Here is an 18127-nt window from a genome sequence, read left to right on the forward strand (position 1 = left end):
TCCAGTCAAATTCCCAAAAGAACTACAAGCAACATAACATGAGGTGGGCAGATTTGGTGCTTATTGAAGAGAGGGAGGTGGTCTGTAATTCATTTCAGTCTTTCTTATTCAAAATTTCACTCTCAATGTACAATGATTTAGCACTTTTTGTGCCATTTGATGCACTGGAAACACACACTGATCTGTCAGCGCCGGCTTAGTTTTCCAACTAAAGCTGCCCCACTCACTCTTTACAGACTCCTCTCCAAAAATGATGCTTTTTGGGGATGTGGTTGAGCGAGATGTGCTCCTAGTATGTTCTGCATGTTACTTTCCCAACAACAAGCCAACACAACCTGTGTGTCTCTTCCCCGCTCCCCCTGCTCTCTTGAGCATTTCCAAAATCGTGGAAATGACAAATATTATTTCAAAAAAACAAACAAAAAAAACAAAAAAACAATCAGGGAGCATGATCAAGTGTGAAGTTACATGACGGGTTTTGGCCTCAGCTCACTGCTCGTCAGCAGAGCACCAGGTTGACAAAGAGCACCTTGCGAGTAAAGACTACTACATTCTTTGATAAAAGCATGTCAAGTTTCATACATATAATGTAGGTGTAATGTGCACACCTACCAACGGTGCATAGATAACTTCACCTCATGTATAAATGACACCAACAAAATGTACTGAAGATGGGATTGCATAAATAGCAAAAACTCTAGTGCATAGTCACTGAAATCAACAAACCAAGACCAGAAGATAGACTGTAGTCTTTGTAGGGACACCGGAAGCCTTCGTGTTTTGTTAGCATGTGAATCATCTACTTTTTTTTCACATCAGCCAAACCTTCCATTTTGTGAGTCTGATTCAGTGAAATTGTTGGAGAGCGACTCAAAAATAACACCAGTCACTAAGAAAATGTCTGCAGATGTTTTTAAGCAACAAACCAACATTTGGTTCTTGTTTTTTTTAAACTAAGGGGTACAGTAACCACTGAACGACAAGTGGTTGGTTCAAAACTGAAACTGGAATTCATCTGAAGGCCTCCAGCTCCCTGTGAAAACCTGACAAATCTCCAATTTTAAGTCGTTAATCTCAATATATCAAAATGTTCACCTTCAACATTCAGTAACCCTGACAGAAAAAGAAAAGTCTTAACAAAAACATGAACGACATTAAAACCAAAAGATGATTAATGTAAATTGTTCAACAGCTTATTTTTTTAAGGGCTTACTTAGAAATCAAAAAACAACCTCTTTTTCAAGTAAATCAGACAAAATGTTTTATACATATGTCCTCAAAATTAAATTTGTAATTAAGTGTGTATTTTTCCCAAACTTTTTAAATTTAGAAATGCCCTCAGTTGTAGTCTAGGTTGGTTTTTCACAGCCACTGGCACTCGAATAAATGACCCAGGACATAAAGAAAAACAAAATTAAGACTGGGGAAGAAGAAACTGCAACTCTGTGGCCCTTTTGAGACTTGAGAGCTGCGTGCTTATTGTGTTATTACATTCAACTTTGTTATGCTAAATCCATCAATTTCTAGCACAAATAATACTGTCAGCGTGCCAGTGACGACGGGTAACTGATACTGTGACTGTATGTAGCATACATAAAACACACATGAAGGACGGATGGATGCTGATAGCTTTTTTTTTTCTTTTTTTTTTTACTTTACACGAGGACACCCCGAAGTTTTCAAGTAGCGACACAGCGGCTCAGACATTGAAAAACTGCCTCTAGAAATCTTCACGGGGCCTCTGCACGCTGACCATCCTATGTTTTCAATCTTCAGAGATTTTACAGTACAAGACTGACACCAAGCTTAACCACTGGATTTAGGAGTTTGGATAATGCCAAAGACAGAATTTTTTTTGAAAGTAGTCAAGCTCCAGGAGGGAATCTTACAGTGAGTAGGTATCTTAAGTGTTTGTGTGTGTGTTTGTAGGTGTGTGTATGATGTTTGTGGAGTGGATCATTTCATTGAGCAGTCCTCTCCCTCTGTGTCAGTGTCTGTGTCCGAGCAGGCAGTGTCCATGGCGACATGGGCGGGGCTGACGATGACGGCTCGTCTCTGCTCCTCCTCGGCACTGGCTCTCCTCTCCTGAGTGCGTTCGATGTGCTGGATGGCCTGAGAGAAGAAGACGGGAAACACTCAAGGCTGTGGCAACGGTTCAGACCAACGGGAGGCAAAAAAACTAACATTTTCGCTATGAAACAATAAAACAAGCATGAGAAGACAGCAAGCTCTTACCTGCACGATGGTGTCCAGGTTCTGTCTGGATGTGGACACAGTGCTGGTGTGGACAGAAGGGCTCATGGTCACCACGGTGACGTGATGGTGGGGGTGCTGGGTTAGTGTTGGAGCTGGGACGATGACTGTGGGATGATGGGTTGGGGCAGGTGGAGTGGGAGGAGCCAGCACCTGGAGGACAGAGTTACAACACAATACAAAATGAAAAGGTGTTTTCCATGCCAGAGATTATCTACATTCACATAAGACAAATGTATTACTGCTGCACACTGCTACTGTTGAGACTAGTATATTTTTGTGTGTGCGTGTGGTTCTAACCTGTGGACTTTGTGTTTGTCTGTCGGCAGCGTGGATCTGCTGCAGCCGTAACAGTGTCTGGCTCTGGATGAGCGCCTGCTCCTCCTCCACCTGCTGGGTGATCACCTTCAGGCGCTCTGGGTGCAGCTGGGTGTCCAGGGAGCGCACCTGCAAACACGCACATCGCAGAGGTAAGAGTTTATTCCATCAAACACCACGCCAGCAGCAACTCAACACCAACTCCCACACATCCATGGCCTGTGACTTTGTGGGATGGGGGGGGGGGGGGGGGGGGGGGGGGGGGGGGGAGAGTTACGACACAATAATCACAACTGTTGTTACTCATTAACACCAGTCTGCTCATCATGAGGAGTGCTATTCAGACCAATACTGAAATCCGGATGTCAACAGGGTTATCTTGGATTGAGCTTGAGACTTGAGCTCGTTAACAGAAAGTATTACAAACCTGGCACAAGGAATGTAGCAGAGGCTCTAACAAAAGGTAACATCCAGTGTTTCTTCAGCTTGACTCATATGAAGATCTAAAAGTCAGGAATGTTTGCTGTTGATTGGTGTTTCTTATAAATCACCAAACTTAAAAAAAATAAAAAAAATTGTAATTTCCCTTTAATTTATATCAATGTGAAGTTTTTATTGACATGGTCTAATTAATTTCCCATTTTGTTTTAAGACAGATTTGCAGCGTTACGTTCAGTTAACAGAAAATACTTAATTACTGCCCCACTCATTTGTCACTCTTTGGAAATATCACACCGCTGCATTGTTCCTCCTGTTTACTTTCCTCTCTCACTTCCTGCTGAAATTTGTTTGCCCTCACCAACTGTTCAGTTGCCTCCGCCATAACCTGCTGTTCAGGCAAATCCAGAAAGTGAGAATGTGAGGAATTGGCAGATGTCCCTAACACCACCTTGTTGAGATCAGCTTGTGATAGTGCAGTGGATCTGTAAAGTTTGTTTAAGCGCCTAATATCCACTGTTCACCTGTTCTGGTTTACCTGCATGATCTGAAGCTTGGGCCATTATCCGTTTTGACATTCAAAAATCAACCATGGAAAACATGCAGTAATTGTGCAAAGCAGTTACGGGATGAATTGTGGCCATTCTGTTCATCTGTGTGGTCCTAAGTTTCCGTTGTCCATTACTAAAATTAGCAAACGTTGTCTGAGATCACATGTGATGCCTTTGGTCTCACCTGCTCCTCCATCTGCATACGAGCCGAGCGCTCTTTGTCCAGTTGTTGTCGCAACTCTAGCATCTCCCTCCTCAGCTCCTCCACCTTCTCCTCCTCCAGCGTGTCCGGAGACCCGATCCCTTCATCCTTCTCCTCTGCTCGCCTCCTCTTCGGTGATGAACCACTGAACTCCTGCAATTCAAAGTAAAACAGTCAATGTGCATGATGCCTATGTAAACAATCAACTCCCGCCAGCAGAGTAGGAGCTGCTTGTGAAGTTGGACAGATAGACAGTGTGGTAAGAAAATAAAACACCAGGTGAACAAACAGAATTATGAACTGGTAAACACACACTTTTTCACATAGCGTGGCATCAAAGTCAGTGCACTGGCGCTGCCAACATTTGCAAGCTGTCCAAATATCAAAGGAGGCGGCAGTACATGTGAACATGCTCAGTGCCTGACATTTAATTGTTTTCTTGTTGCTAAAAAGAAGTCAGCTGAGACAAGAAGTCTTGCCACAGCATTTCACACAAACAGTGTGTTGGACTAAAGCACCTAAACAAATCACATGGACACACCGATGTGGTGAAAACAACAGTGCAGGTGTTTACCTGAATGAAGCGTTTGAGCTGGTTGTTTTGTGCCAGAAGCGTTGTCTTTTCCTGCTCCAAGGCGAAGATGTAGTCTGCTGTCTGCTGCAGGATGGCCGCCTGGCAGGGATCAAGTCGAAGGTAAACATAAAGACGAGTGCACACACCGACATTAAACTTTACAAAACTCTAGGAAAATAAATCCGAGACCAGTGAGGTAAAATGTATAAATCCCATCATTTATCATTGTGCCCAGTCATTTAAGTTATCATCACTATAGCGGGAACTTCTTTATGTGTGACTGCATGCAATTCTTCCTGCACCTTGCTGAGTTTCTCTCCGTCTGTGTGGGGCAGGAGTGTTTTGAGGGACTGGAAGCCAGCGTTGATGCTCTGCATGCGCCGACGTTCGTTGCTGTTGGCGATCTCACGGCGGATTCGTCTCTCCTGGTCCTGGGCCGTCTCTGGACTGAGCGGGATGTTGGCCAGGCTGAGGAAGAAAGACGATTGTTATTCTGTCCATGGATGTCTGATATGACCGCACAATCTGCTTTCTGATGCGTCTTGTCTTGTTTTATGCACCTTGTGTTAAACTATTCTTACAAATTATTAAAACAAGCAATTAACAGCGACAGGTTGAGTAGGTACGTGAGCCGTTTCCACAACCAATTAGTCTGTTTATTATTTTCTTTACTTGCTATGAAAAAGAATAGTGTGTCAACAACCCCCCTACAAATTATCACCTCAAAGAAACATGATAAAATATCTCATTTTGCATGACCATCAGCCCAAAGCCCCAAAATATTCAATTCACTATAAAGTGAGACCTAGAACCGCACCAGATAGGTGAAATCCACCTCGCTGGGCTGAATGAACACAACTGACGTCAAGCAATAAAATCCTCAACCAGCTGCAATCTCTGACACTTTAAACCTTTAACCTGGAACTTAACCAGGCATTAGTCCTGACCTCTCTACATTCCTCAGTCTAGCTGTCAGGAGGTCTTTGAGTGTGAGTGAACCCAGTGCCCCCTCACACACCTCCACCCCACGAGTTTGGATGTTATGGGGGCGAAACCATCCCTGTCCTATTTACACAGGGGAAGAAATAGGTGAACCATTAAGGCGAAAGATGGACATGACGCCAAGACGACAACAAACCCGTAGAACCAGATCAGGGTGTTTACAAAAGTGTGAGGTCTGACAAAGGACGCAGCTCACATGGCTCTGAGCAGCTCCTCTCTTTAAAAGATGAGTGTGTGGGCTCTGCAGCCATCCTCAGAGCTAAAATTAAATGGGGTGTTTTGAAACTGTGTTTACAAGAAAGTGACATCAGCTTAGCCCAAAAGCTGTGAAAGACAGCCAAAACATACGTCAAGAGGAGCCTTAAAACACACCCACACCGGCTTTAAAATAAGCTCCAGGTCTTTGAATTCTTAAATCATGGCCTTGATTCTTATTATTTTTAAAGATGTCTTAAGCACATCTTCACCTACGGTTCACACCCTTCATTATCACTGTACTGGCCCCAGTACAGCAGCATTCAGGGCTTAATTTGGCCCATTATGATTCAACTGTTCAATCCCCAAAAGTTACTTATTGACCACATGCTCCCTTAATGAAATGATTCAGTGGACTTTGAGGAATTTAACAAGAGGGTTACTGCCAAGTCAAGTACAAACCATCTATTATGAAGAGACACATGAGATGATCACTTTGATATTAAATATCCACGTTAACTGGGATTAGGTGAATATACAAGATATACAAATATACAAGACCTTTCTATCACTGGCCATTTAACACCGCAGGGTGGTTTTCAATAATGTAGTAGATATTGGGCCACACAGCCACCAGCACAGAAAAACATCCACATCTGTCCCACACAGGTGAAGCGTGTCGGGTGTTTTTTTTTTTTTTCTAGTGGAGGGATGAGATCAGCTGTTGTCAGCTGTAGCTGCGGACCTCCAACATGGCCGGCGGAGGGCGCGTCTGCACGGCGGCAGCAGCGAAATGTGACTCCGCTACAGCAGCAGGCCCCCTGGCATCATGGAGAACAATGCTTTCCACTTCTAGCACCGAGCTAGCGCTGGGGTTTCAGCTCGCTACAAGTAGATACAACTAAGTGTGTGCGAAAATACACCTCCCCGTCGATGTGTTTGGCTCACATTACCTGGTATAGACGGGTGAAAACAAACGAGGGCGCACGCGGCGCGGTCAGAAAACGACTGCGCAGTGATGGCTAACCCGTTAGCCAGGCTAGGCTAATGTTAGCACACGACACAACCATGGCTGAGCGTTACTTCACCACACAACACATGGCGCCGCAGAAACCCCTATCTGTCACCACACCGTTTAATACAGACGGGCTATACTACACACACGAGTACTTGGGAGGGGATAATACACGGTGTAATAAAGGGTGTCGTTACAAACATGTGTGTAGCAGCGAGACGGCGGGCAGCACGTTCACCACCACGTGGTTGGTGCTCAACCAGACGCAAATGTATCGATTTCACCTCACCAATTTACATATTTTCGAGCTGAATGGTTGCAAATGTTTTCTTTGGGTCTTTTCATGACATTGGGGCGGGAAATGTTACAAAGCGGAGTAATAATGTGTCTTTATCCTCGCCGCCAACAACAACAGCAACAACAGCAGCAGCAGCCCCAGCAGCTGGCACAACAAGCTGCTAATTTTCACAACCACGCTCCTGCTGCCAAGGTGTCGCGGAGGAGCTAACTGCTAGCCTGCTAACTGAAGTCATACTGCATCTCTCTCACACACACACACTCGCACACATTATACACACGCGCTACGGTCACATGAAACATGATTTATGCAAGCGGTCGGGTATCAACACACATAGGTGGCCACACACACCTGCAGAGTCCTCCGATAACATCCTTCTCCGTCTTCTTGAACTGCTGTAAGGACGGGATCTTCTCTGTCGGCATCATGAAATATTCCATGCTTTCACAGCCACCGTCTCTAGTCCGTGTTTTCTGTTTTCTCTCCCTCCACCGCTCCTCTGGTTCAAACACAAAAAGATGCTCCTTTTCGCCGCTGTGCTCTCGCCGTGCTCCTCGGTGACGTATATCTAAAAACACCACTTCACAAATCTGTGAATTTGAGCGGCGAAGAGTCGGAAAAATAAAAGTAAGTTATAGCTGTGTTGCTTCCCACAGCTGATGGGGTTCCCTCCAATGTGTGTGTGTGTGTGTGTGGCCTCTTGCCTCCGCCTACTACGTGTCTGTGTCTGTGTGTGTGTCTGCTGCCTCCGCCTACTACTCTGTGTGTGTGTGTGTGTGTGTGTGTGTGTGTGTGTGTGCAGCTGATCCGTGTGAGGCGGGAAACAGCTGGTTGGAATCAGAGACCGTTTTCCGGAAAGCAGAACAAACAAACCAGCCAGAGTCGGTGTGTAACTGGAACAAATCAAATTCTCACAGAGCACATGTCGGCAAGAAGTGGACTGGAATATATGTGACTGTGTAGTGATAAGACGGGTCAGAAGAAAGCGTGTTAATAATTAGTGGCTGAGATAACATAAGATGTTGGTCATTTAAATGGTTCACTTTAATTACAAAAAAAAAAAAAAAAGATAAATCAGAACCTGAAGTCATATTAGACTACCCGTTGGTTGGTTTTAATAATAAGCACAAACACAATTCTGAAAAAAAAAAAAATAGTGGCAAATATCAATTGATATGGTCCAGCAACAAAAACTAAAGTGGGCAAATAACAGATGCTAATAGAATAAAAAAAAACAGCTAATATACAAAGATAGCAGTAGTTGCATCGTTCTAAGTGTCTTATTAATTAAATGACCAGAAAATAAATAAATGGTTAATCTTGATCTGGTGTTGTGTAGCTAATTAGCTATATACAGTTTGATGTTTATGCTCTGCTCTGGCAAAGTGTGAAACTGTCTGATGATTTCAGGTTTATCGTGCCACTGTGTCTATATTCTTCAGTTAATTAATTTCCTTGCTAATATAGTATGAAACATTACATCCATAGATGGATTTAGGCCTCACTCGTATTGCACACACAGATTGAAACAGTGGCAAATTAAATAATGTGTTGGCATTTTATGTGGACGTGTGTTGTAAGCATGTATTTTTGGTCATTATTTGTTTGGAGTCTAGTTGGGTCTAGCCTATTTGTTGCCTTTTTTCCTAATCATTTGGCAAAGTTTTGTAGCCTAATTGTTATGCATATTTTTTTGCGATAGGCCTATTTTGCACCCTGTGACCATTTTACATCTCATATTTGTTTTTCATGTCTTTGTAGTCCCTTCATGTTGGACATCTGGTAAACTGCAGTGATGTAAGAGGCAATGCACAATACATGTAACACACAGCACATACAGCAGGTGGCAGTAATGTTGCACAAATTTCCAACAAGAATGCTGCCATTTACAAACGTTATTATCATGATGGTAAGGAGCTACACTATCGAGGACTCAAAGTGCCAAAATGAAACAAATAAATACACCATTAAACATTGGAATTAAGTAGCCTACATAAATGTGTTATTACATGAGTCATTAATTCACTAAATACCAATTCATTTGATGTAAAAAAAACAAACAAACAAACAAACAAAACATATATAATTATTTCACTATTTAATGTATTATTTCATGGTCCTGTGTTGCAGTGCATCATGACTTTATTTTATCTGTCAAACTCACACCCATCAAAGTCAGTGGGTGGGGCCAACGCTGATCTAGTCTAATCAATTGCTTTGGTCTGAAGGCTTTGAAACAGAAAGTCTTTCAGAACATAGTGGCTATTCTCCTCAACTGACTGACTTAGGAAATAATAATTATCTCTTCTCTTGAACTGACAGTTTCACAGCTATACTCCCTGACTGCAGAGAGAGACAAGATGACGAAGACACTGAGAAGCCTAGGTGGGTATAAGACTGAAATCAGTTACTGTCTATAATCGATGAACCAGGCTAACCACTAAACCAGTGGCTCCCAACCTTTTCCCCCCTGAATTTCCCTAAGAATTAATAATTTACTGATCTGGGATTTTAAGCTGTGAATTAATTACGTGTAAGGCATCTTCTCGGTTTGATGTTGAGTAGTCAAAAAACATAATTATTATGAGCACAGCACATTGCAACAGTTCTACTGGTTGAACTGTTGCTGCTTCCCCTTTTTTCTACATAACAAACTGCCTTCTCTCCCCCAATGAGAAATAATTTGTTAATTCTTGTTAATGAGACATTCCTGTTGTTCTCTTGCTCAAAAAGGATGGCAGTGTTTTGGCGATAGTTTCTATTTCTTCTACTGAGAAGTCCTAGCATGAAAGTAGAAGTGACTGTGTTGAAAAAGGTGCACATCTGATGATCATCAACAGCAAAGAAGAACAGGTATATATGTCTATGTGTGTGTTAAAAACACATTGATGAGTGAGAAATTATTTATTTATTTAATCGTTTATTTAACAGGGACAGTGCACGGCTCTCAGTCGTACCAGAATTAGCTACCAGCTAAATTTCATCTGTAGTCCCTGGGCAGGAACAAATAACATGAGTCTAACACATACAAATATAAAAACATCATCACACAAGCAGCCTTTCAAACAACAACAATACAAAGTACACACAATACAACACAACACAACAGCAAGAATAAAATGCAATGTAAGACACAACAAAACAATGTTAAGATACAACACTAAAAAGATTGCAAGATAGTGATCTAATGTTTGAATTTATAGCATGGGTGCATGATTGAGTAGATTTAAGCCATGATTTTATCTTAGATTTAAAACCAGTAAATGTACTAATGTCTCTGATCTCGTTTGGTACTGGGTTCCAATAATTAGTGGCTCTGACAGAGAAGGCTGACCTGCCAAACTCAGTACATCTGTGCTGTACTGCACAGTGACCTCTGCTGGTCGTCCTAGTTGTTCTCTTGTTGTCTGGGTGCAGTGATACAGTATGAACTCCTTTAACGGAGGAGCAGCCATGAATTACCCTATACACTAAACCAGGGGTTCTCAACTAGTCTCACTCTGGGACCCACATTTTCCCATCATTAGGTCGCGACCCACTTTTATAGAATTCAAACCAAGATTTTTTTTAAGCCTTTAAAAACTCATTTAGCTCTTTATTGAGCAAAGTGCATTTCAGGGCACATGAATGAAACTGAGGAGGACCATGACAACTGCATGTACGGAGGTGAATAAAAAAATATCAAACTGCACAAAATGGAGACCAACAAAATGATATATTTGACTTCTAATGCATCTCTGCATTCAGAGCATATTCACAAAAGTGAATAAATATCAAATTGCACAAAATAAAGACCCACAAAACAAGGTATTTTCACTGCATTCAGGCCACATTAATAAGAAACTGATATCTTTGCATTCAGAGCAAATAGAGCAAATAATAAGAAACAGAGGAGGACCATTACAACTGCATGTGTTCACGTGTCTCGTGTGCCTTTCAAAATAAGTTATTTTTCAAAATAAAAGACATGTACAACATCAAATGTGCATTAAATATATTTACTTTTTTGACCAGCTGTCCACGACCAATCCAGAATGGGTCTGCGACCCACTTTTGGGTCCCAACCCACCAGTTGAGAACCACTGCACTAAACTAACATCGGCAAGACACACTAAATTTTCAAAAGTCAAAAGTTTGTGCTTTTGAATGATATTGCAGTGATGATGACTTGATGGCTTTTTGTCTAATACCTTGAGCGTTTGTTTATAGAGTGTTTGTAGTGGAGCAAGTGTCTTGTGATGCAGTATGCAACATGTGAAAAAATAATTGAGTGCATATATAATTTGGCAGCATCTAGGGGTAGCTGATTTCGAATGTGTCTAAAGTTTCTTAAATTGAATTTAACAGTGTTACACACCTGCTTTATGTGTTTCTTAAAAGACAACTGTGAATCAACAGTAACTCCAAGATATTTAAAATGTGACACAGTCTGGATTTTTACAAGGATATCTGGCTGATTTCCATTTTTCCTTATATAAAAGTACATACATGCAGTTTTACTGACGTTTAGTGTCAGGCAAGACTCTGAAAGCCAAGTGGCAATTTTGGCCATCGCTGCTGTTAATTTGGCTGCCACTTCACATCTGTCTTTTCCATGTGCCAGGATAACCGTGTCATCCGCGTACATTTGGGTTTCAACTTCAGGACATGCAAGTGGTAGGTCGTTAACAACTAAATAATAAAGGGCCTAAGATTGGGCCTTGCGGGACACCAACAGAACAGTTAATGAATGATGACATTTTATTCCCAACTCAACGCATTGTTTTCTCATAGTGAGATAAGATTCCATCCATTTCATTGCATCATCAGAAAAATTAAAATTTGACAACTTTGAAAGAAGAACATTATGATTTACTGTATCAAAAGCTTTTTTCAGATCCAAAAAAACAGCTCCTACAGCACTCCCACTGTCTAGTTTTGATTAGATTTTTTCAAGAAAATAGCAGGTAGCCATTTCGGTTGAGTGTTTTTTTCTGAAGCTGAATTGCATAGGATGAAGAAGGGCTTGTCCAGAATTTAGAAAGTCAGTTAATTGTTCAGTTACCACTTTTTCTGCGATCTTTGATGCCACAGGCAAAATACTGATGGATCTATAGTTGGCTACATCAGTTAGTTCACCTGCCTTGAACATGGGAACTACGACTGCACTGCAGCCTTCCATGCAGCTGGAAAAATTCACTGTTTTATAGACAAATGAACTAGATGTGTAATGGGGGTGGGTGCTGAGGGAGTAAATATTGTTCTTTAGAAATGTTGAATCCCACTTTGCCTTTGAGGACTTTAAAGTGCTTAGGATCTTACAAACTTTATTTTCAGGAACGTCAGTTATCTTAAAAATCGGCTTATTAAAATCTGGTGCTGCTATGTTTTTAATTCTTGCACCAAATGTGTGGGATAGATTCTGCACTGATCCAGTAAAATAAGTATTAAATGCAGAGGCAATTTCACTGAGATCATTAGTTAAATTTCCCTGAATTTTCAGCTCATGTCCCTTTCCCTGATTTTGCTTGTTGTCTTTCTTTGTTAGTTTATTTATGTTCCTCCATATCAATTTACTATTTCCTTTTCCGTCTTTAATAATGTCCATAAAAAATTTGGCCTTTGCTTTCCTTAGTTCATTCACTACTTTATTACGAAGACTTGTAAAAATGTGTCGGTAATTGATTTAGACTTAAGTGCTACTTTCAGAGCAAAATCATGTTTCCCACAGGTGGTCATTAAACCAGGGTAGGTTACTCTTACTCTTAGAAATTATATTGATGATGTTATTCTCTCTGTTTGACAGTTGACTGGCAGATTTTCACACACAGACTGAAACAGAAGCAAATGAAATACAATTGAATGTGTTCATTTCATAGTTATGTGTGTCTTTGATGTCGTTAGGCATGTAATTCATTCATTTTAAGTCTGAAACTGCTTTTGGGTCTATTTGTTGCCAGTGTTTAGTTGCCATTTGGCATATTTTTGTAGCTGTGCATCTTTACAGGGACATTTTGCACCTTCTTGTAGCCATTTTGCATTTCCAATTAAACTCATACAAATGATGAAGTCCATCACTCTGTTTTTTTTTTCAAAATCTGTAAAACTTATTAAACCTATCTCCTCCCACAGTTTTTGCTCAATGGGCTCTTTGCACAGCTCCACTACTTCCTGAACTTAATGCTGCCCCTTTGTTTCCTGTCTTACATTATTGGGCAAACTGATTAATCCAGGTGTGTCTGACCATTGTGGCTACTCAGACATTGACACCAAACTTGCTGGAGAGCATCTTCAGACTGTCCTCCACAAACGATCCATACAGATTTTTGATTTATCAAAAATTGAGCCCACAGTGCATGAAAAAGTTTGATTGTAAACAGTAGGCTACTGTAAACATACCATCTAATTCTTATACATTTTCAATCTTCCTGAAAAAAAAGACAATATTTTGGAGTCGTGGTTGATGAAGTTTAGCAAATATCAGAATTATATCTCAAAAACTGAATTTTTGAGAACATTTTGAATTCTGCTCTCATGGGAACAACTGCAGTCAATGTAAGAGTGGCATTTTTAAACATCACATTTTCTCTTATGATTCAAGTCTTATTGTTCAAAACAAATTACCAACATTTCCATGCTATCTAGATGCAATTCATGTGTTATCAGATTTTTTTGTTTAGATTACAGAATTTCTGACATTTTGACAATTTTTGAAATCTGCCCTGACAACAGCTGCCCGGTCGCTGACTCCCTGAGTCTATTTGAAAAGACACACACCAGGTCTCACTTTCAGACAATTGGCTCAGTGAGTTAGGAGCTGGTTCTTACTGTCAGGGGTTGTGGGTTCAAGCCCCAGCAAGGTGATGATGACATCAAAATGCCAGATGTCCTTCAAGCAGAAGTTAGCGATCCGGTGGTTTTGGCTAACTTCTTGTCAGCCGATGGAGTTAGTAGTCCCCGCCCTCGTCCCTACGTCACCACATTCACGCGCATCCCTTGGCTGCACACACAGAGAGGACCGCCCCTTTATGCCGTTCTCTCTCCTCATTGGATAAATGTTGTAGGATACAAGGAAAGATTTCTCCTCGGCTTACAGCAGAGCAGAGTGACTGACAGACCTGTGTTTCAGACCAAACACTCTATATAAGTGATTGCTGTCGGAAGATATAACTATTTAAGACTTATATTAACACAAACATTCCGCTTACTTCTGCTTTAACACAAAACAATAGTCCTGATGTTGGCGTTACAGCATCTAAATTTCAAAACTTTGAAAATAAATTCATAACAGATCAACCATATTTGCTACGGCTTTGCAACTTTCACTTTGAAATTGCCTAATTTTGTCTATAAAAAAATTGCCCGGCCCCGACCATGGCTGCCCAGCAGCTATAATAATATTTGATTTGTATTAAAACATGTCATTTCCTTACCACAATCAGTCATCTACAAATTCCCTATAAAACTCACTGATGTCTAATACAGAGAAGATTGACTGTACTGCAGAGTACAATAAATTGAGCTGCAGAAGCAGTTGAACTTAGGGCGCTTTCACACCTAATAGTCCAAGGTCCGGACTTAATTTTTTTTTTTGTTACATTGTTTCCATATAGTCCAGTAAAGTTCGCTTTCACACTGCTGTTATGACAGCGGACTAAAGGATCTACCGACGTCATGACGGATGAGCGTGCGTCTGACGTTGGCGCATAGAAAGTGCTCTGAAAAAAAAATATATATATAGCCTACTGCTGGAAAGCACGCTGTGGTTTGTAATCGCGGTGCAGAAGAGTGAGTTTAGAGCTGATGAAAGGAGAGAAAAAAAGAGGATTGTGCCGCGGCGACATGCTCTTATTGATCAGAGTGGCAGCGATCAGCGATCAGCTGTTTTGTGTAGTGGAGGGGAACACACACACACGCTATGCGCACACACGCGCGATCCACCTGTCAGATGCGGCTGCATCTCTCCAGGTCACTTGTGTGTGAGTGTGAGAGAAATAAAAGCTCTGACTTGCTGGGGCAGACGTTGTTTGGTGTCACCCGCTGATCCGTCTTTTTCAGACTTTTTTCGGCGGAAAAAATATATATTCGGGTCATTATATAAAAAAATAGGCGATATAAAAAAATGCATGTATCGTTTGGGGATTTATATTAAACACTCTACTGTTTAATTCCGTGTAAACGTTTACAAGTGTAGCCTACACTGACACACCCATCCCTCTGACCAAATCTGGATATAATATGATCTCCTCCTCGCTCTCCCCAAGTGTCGCCGCGGCTCCTCTTTCCTTTTTTTCTGTTTATTTACTTTTTTCGGCACGAGCGCATCTGACGTTATTTCCTGTAATTGGTCTGATAGTTCGAACCTTCCAAAGAAATGCTTTCACACTACGCAGCAGCGGACCTTGGTCCAGGATAGTCCGGACCGAGACCACCTCCTGAGGCTGGACCAAAGACTCGGTCTTTAGTCCGGACCGTGGTCCGGGGGAGCTTTCACACTCTGGGCGCTTTCACACCTAATAGTCCGGACCAAGGTCCGGACTTAAATTTTTTTTTTGTTACATTGTTTCCATATAGTCCAGTAAAGTTCGCTTTCACACTGCTATTATGACAGCGGACTAAAGGATCTACCGACGTCATGACGGATGAGCGTGCGTCTGACGTTAGCGCATAGAAAGTGCTCTGAAAAAAATAAAATAGAAGTAAAAAAAAAGAAAGAAAAAGAAAAATATAGCCTACTGCTGCAAAGCACGCTGTGGTTTGTAATCGCGGTGCAGAAGAGTGAGTTTAGAGCTGATGAAAGGAGATTAAAAAAAAGAGGGCATGCCGCGGCGACATGCTCTTATTGATCAGAGTGGCAGCGATCAGCTGTTTTGTGTAGTGGAGGGGAACACACACACACGCTATGCGCACACACGCGCGACCCTCCTGTCAGATGCGGCTGCATCTCTCCAGGTCACTTGTGTGTGTGAGAGAAATAAAAGCTCTGACTTGCTGGGGCAGATGTTGTTTGGTGTCACCCGCTGAAAAATATCCGTCTTTTTCAGACTTTTTTCGGCGGAAAAAAAAAATATTCGGGTCAATATATAAAAAAAAAAATAGGCTATATAAAAAAATGCATGTATCGTTTGGGGATTTATATTAAACACTCTACTGTTTAATTCCGTGTAAACGTTTACAAGTGTAGCCTACAATGACACACCCATCCCTCTGACCAAATCTGGATATAATATGATCTCCTCCTCTCCCCAAGTGTTGCCGCGGCTCCTCTTTCCTTTTTTTCTGTTTATTTACTTTTTCGGTACAAGCGCATCTGACGTTATTTCCTGTATTTGGTCTGATAGTTCGAACCTTCCAAAAAAATGCTTTCACACTACGCAGCTGCGGACCTTGGTCCAGGATAGTCCGGACCGAGACCACCTCCTGAGGCTGGACCAAAGACTCGGTCTTTAGTCCGGACCGTGGTCCGGGGGAGCTTTCACACCTGTCAATTTGATCCGAACTATCTGAAAAGTCCGAAAGTCCGGACCAAACGAGGTAGGTGTGAAAGCCCCCTCTGTCAATTTGATCCGAACTATCTGGAAAGTCCGAAAGTCCGGACCAAAGGAGGTAGGTGTGAAAGCCCCCTAAAACTGTTGGGGCTGCCCAGCAGCCAGCAGCCAGTCAGCCCAGCACAGGTGCTGGCAATGAGGACGACGAGCAGCCCAGCTGCTCCACATCATCTACTCTGCCTGAGTATAAGAGGAGGCTGAGAGGAGGCGCCCGCCGCTTGAACGTTGACTATTGTGGTCAGTTTAGCCGGCTGTGTCCTAGCAGCATTTTCAGCGCTCGTGAAAGACTGTGTAGTGTATTCTTTGCTAACCCTGTTCTCTTTTGTGTTTGTTCCAGGCTCCCTCCGCAAACCCAGTGTCTCCTCGCTCCATCCACGCCTTCCAAGCCCCTCACCTTCACCCCCACCAAACCACCACGTGGACCCTCCACCCTCTCACCTCTCCCAGGATACCCCCTCTCTCCCTCCTCGGCCCAGCTCCACTCCAACGTAACGCCCCTTTAATAAATCTGTTAAACTTGCACCACGATTCTGTGTCTTTGTCTCTGGGGTACCTGGCACATTTGGCTACTGTGACTTTAGAGCATAACAAAAACAGGAAATCACACCCCACCACCCAAGTCAGCTCACACCCATTATACAATTTACATACAAGAAAGAACATTAGGCTTGATTACTAAGTTAATGCTAATAGATTTGCTGTTGCAATGCCTGATGGAAAGTTAATATACATTAAATTTCACTTGAAATAATATTAGATCAGATTCATCCCAGCTTCAATAAAGTTAGTCTCTATACGTGTTTTAAATGTACATCTGAGGTTAAATTGTACTACATGTAGCATCCCCGGCTAAATGATGGTCGGACTCTCAAACTGATGGTTCACAATGTTTTATTCCTTGGACCGTATTCAATGCAAACACACCGTAAGAGCTATGAAAAGAAGAAAACAAAATACAGTTACCTTTACTCTTACTTGAAATTACCTTTAACTGCCTTTATCACAAACAATCATGTAAGTTGACTCTCTTTTTATCTAATAAACTTATTGTAGACTCACAGGTTTTACTCCATGAATTTAAATATATGTTTTAACTGCTACGATTGATGTTACAGTCATGAGGGAAAATTCACATTTTAACTGAAAGACAACCTCACATAGAGTGCAATATAAAACAATATTTGACATTAGCATTTTTAACCGTTCGTTTTTAACCCAATAAACAGTTTTTAACCTTAGCAGACCTTATATAAAACAGACAAAATACGTCCTGTTGCATTAATAAAACAACCTACGAGTTAGCTTATAGCTTCATCTCACTTCAATACAGACCGACACGGCAGCTCGCCGATGCTAATAGTAGCTACCGCTAACCACAATACGCTTTATGCATGATAATATCCACGGCAACCAAACTCGAGCCGGACATAAATATAGCATGAAATGGTAACAAAACAAACCTTGTGCCCCTTATTAGCCAGGTGCTAGGGCGTTTCATGTGGGTTAGACACACTTTGCTTGCTTTTAGCATTGAAGACACTCTTTTAGCCTTGCAGACACACTTTTCCTTCTGCCGGTAAACTCCGAAGCACCGGATGTGTACGAGGTCTCAGCGAGACGCTTTCAAAATAAAAGCCCTGAATATCCGTCTGCTTAATATATAAAAAATAAAAGCCTGGCTTTAAAGAATGTTACTAAGTAAACATAAAAACACATTTATAAAAATACTATGCTCATATTAAAGGTCATTTACA

General features: G+C 41.7%; 1 protein-coding gene across 1 annotated transcript; it reads right to left on the bottom strand.

The window, feature by feature from the left end:
* Positions 1–936: 936 nt before the first annotated feature.
* Positions 937–7522, bottom strand: LOC310987879 (transcription factor AP-4-like). Its single transcript, XM_083974348.1, has 7 exons — positions 7198–7522; positions 4639–4804; positions 4337–4435; positions 3745–3915; positions 2554–2700; positions 2236–2406; positions 937–2112 (listed from the first exon to the last, which is right to left on the bottom strand). Exons 1-7 carry the CDS (start codon positions 7284–7286, stop codon positions 1957–1959), a joined length of 999 nt encoding a protein of 332 aa, XP_083830474.1. The 5' UTR covers positions 7287–7522; the 3' UTR covers positions 937–1956.
* Between the last annotated feature and the right edge of the window lie 10605 nt (positions 7523–18127).

This window comes from Trachurus trachurus (assembly GCF_905171665.1).
Source record: "Trachurus trachurus genome assembly, chromosome: 1".
In the NCBI taxonomy this organism is placed as follows: Eukaryota; Metazoa; Chordata; class Actinopteri; order Carangiformes; family Carangidae; genus Trachurus; species Trachurus trachurus.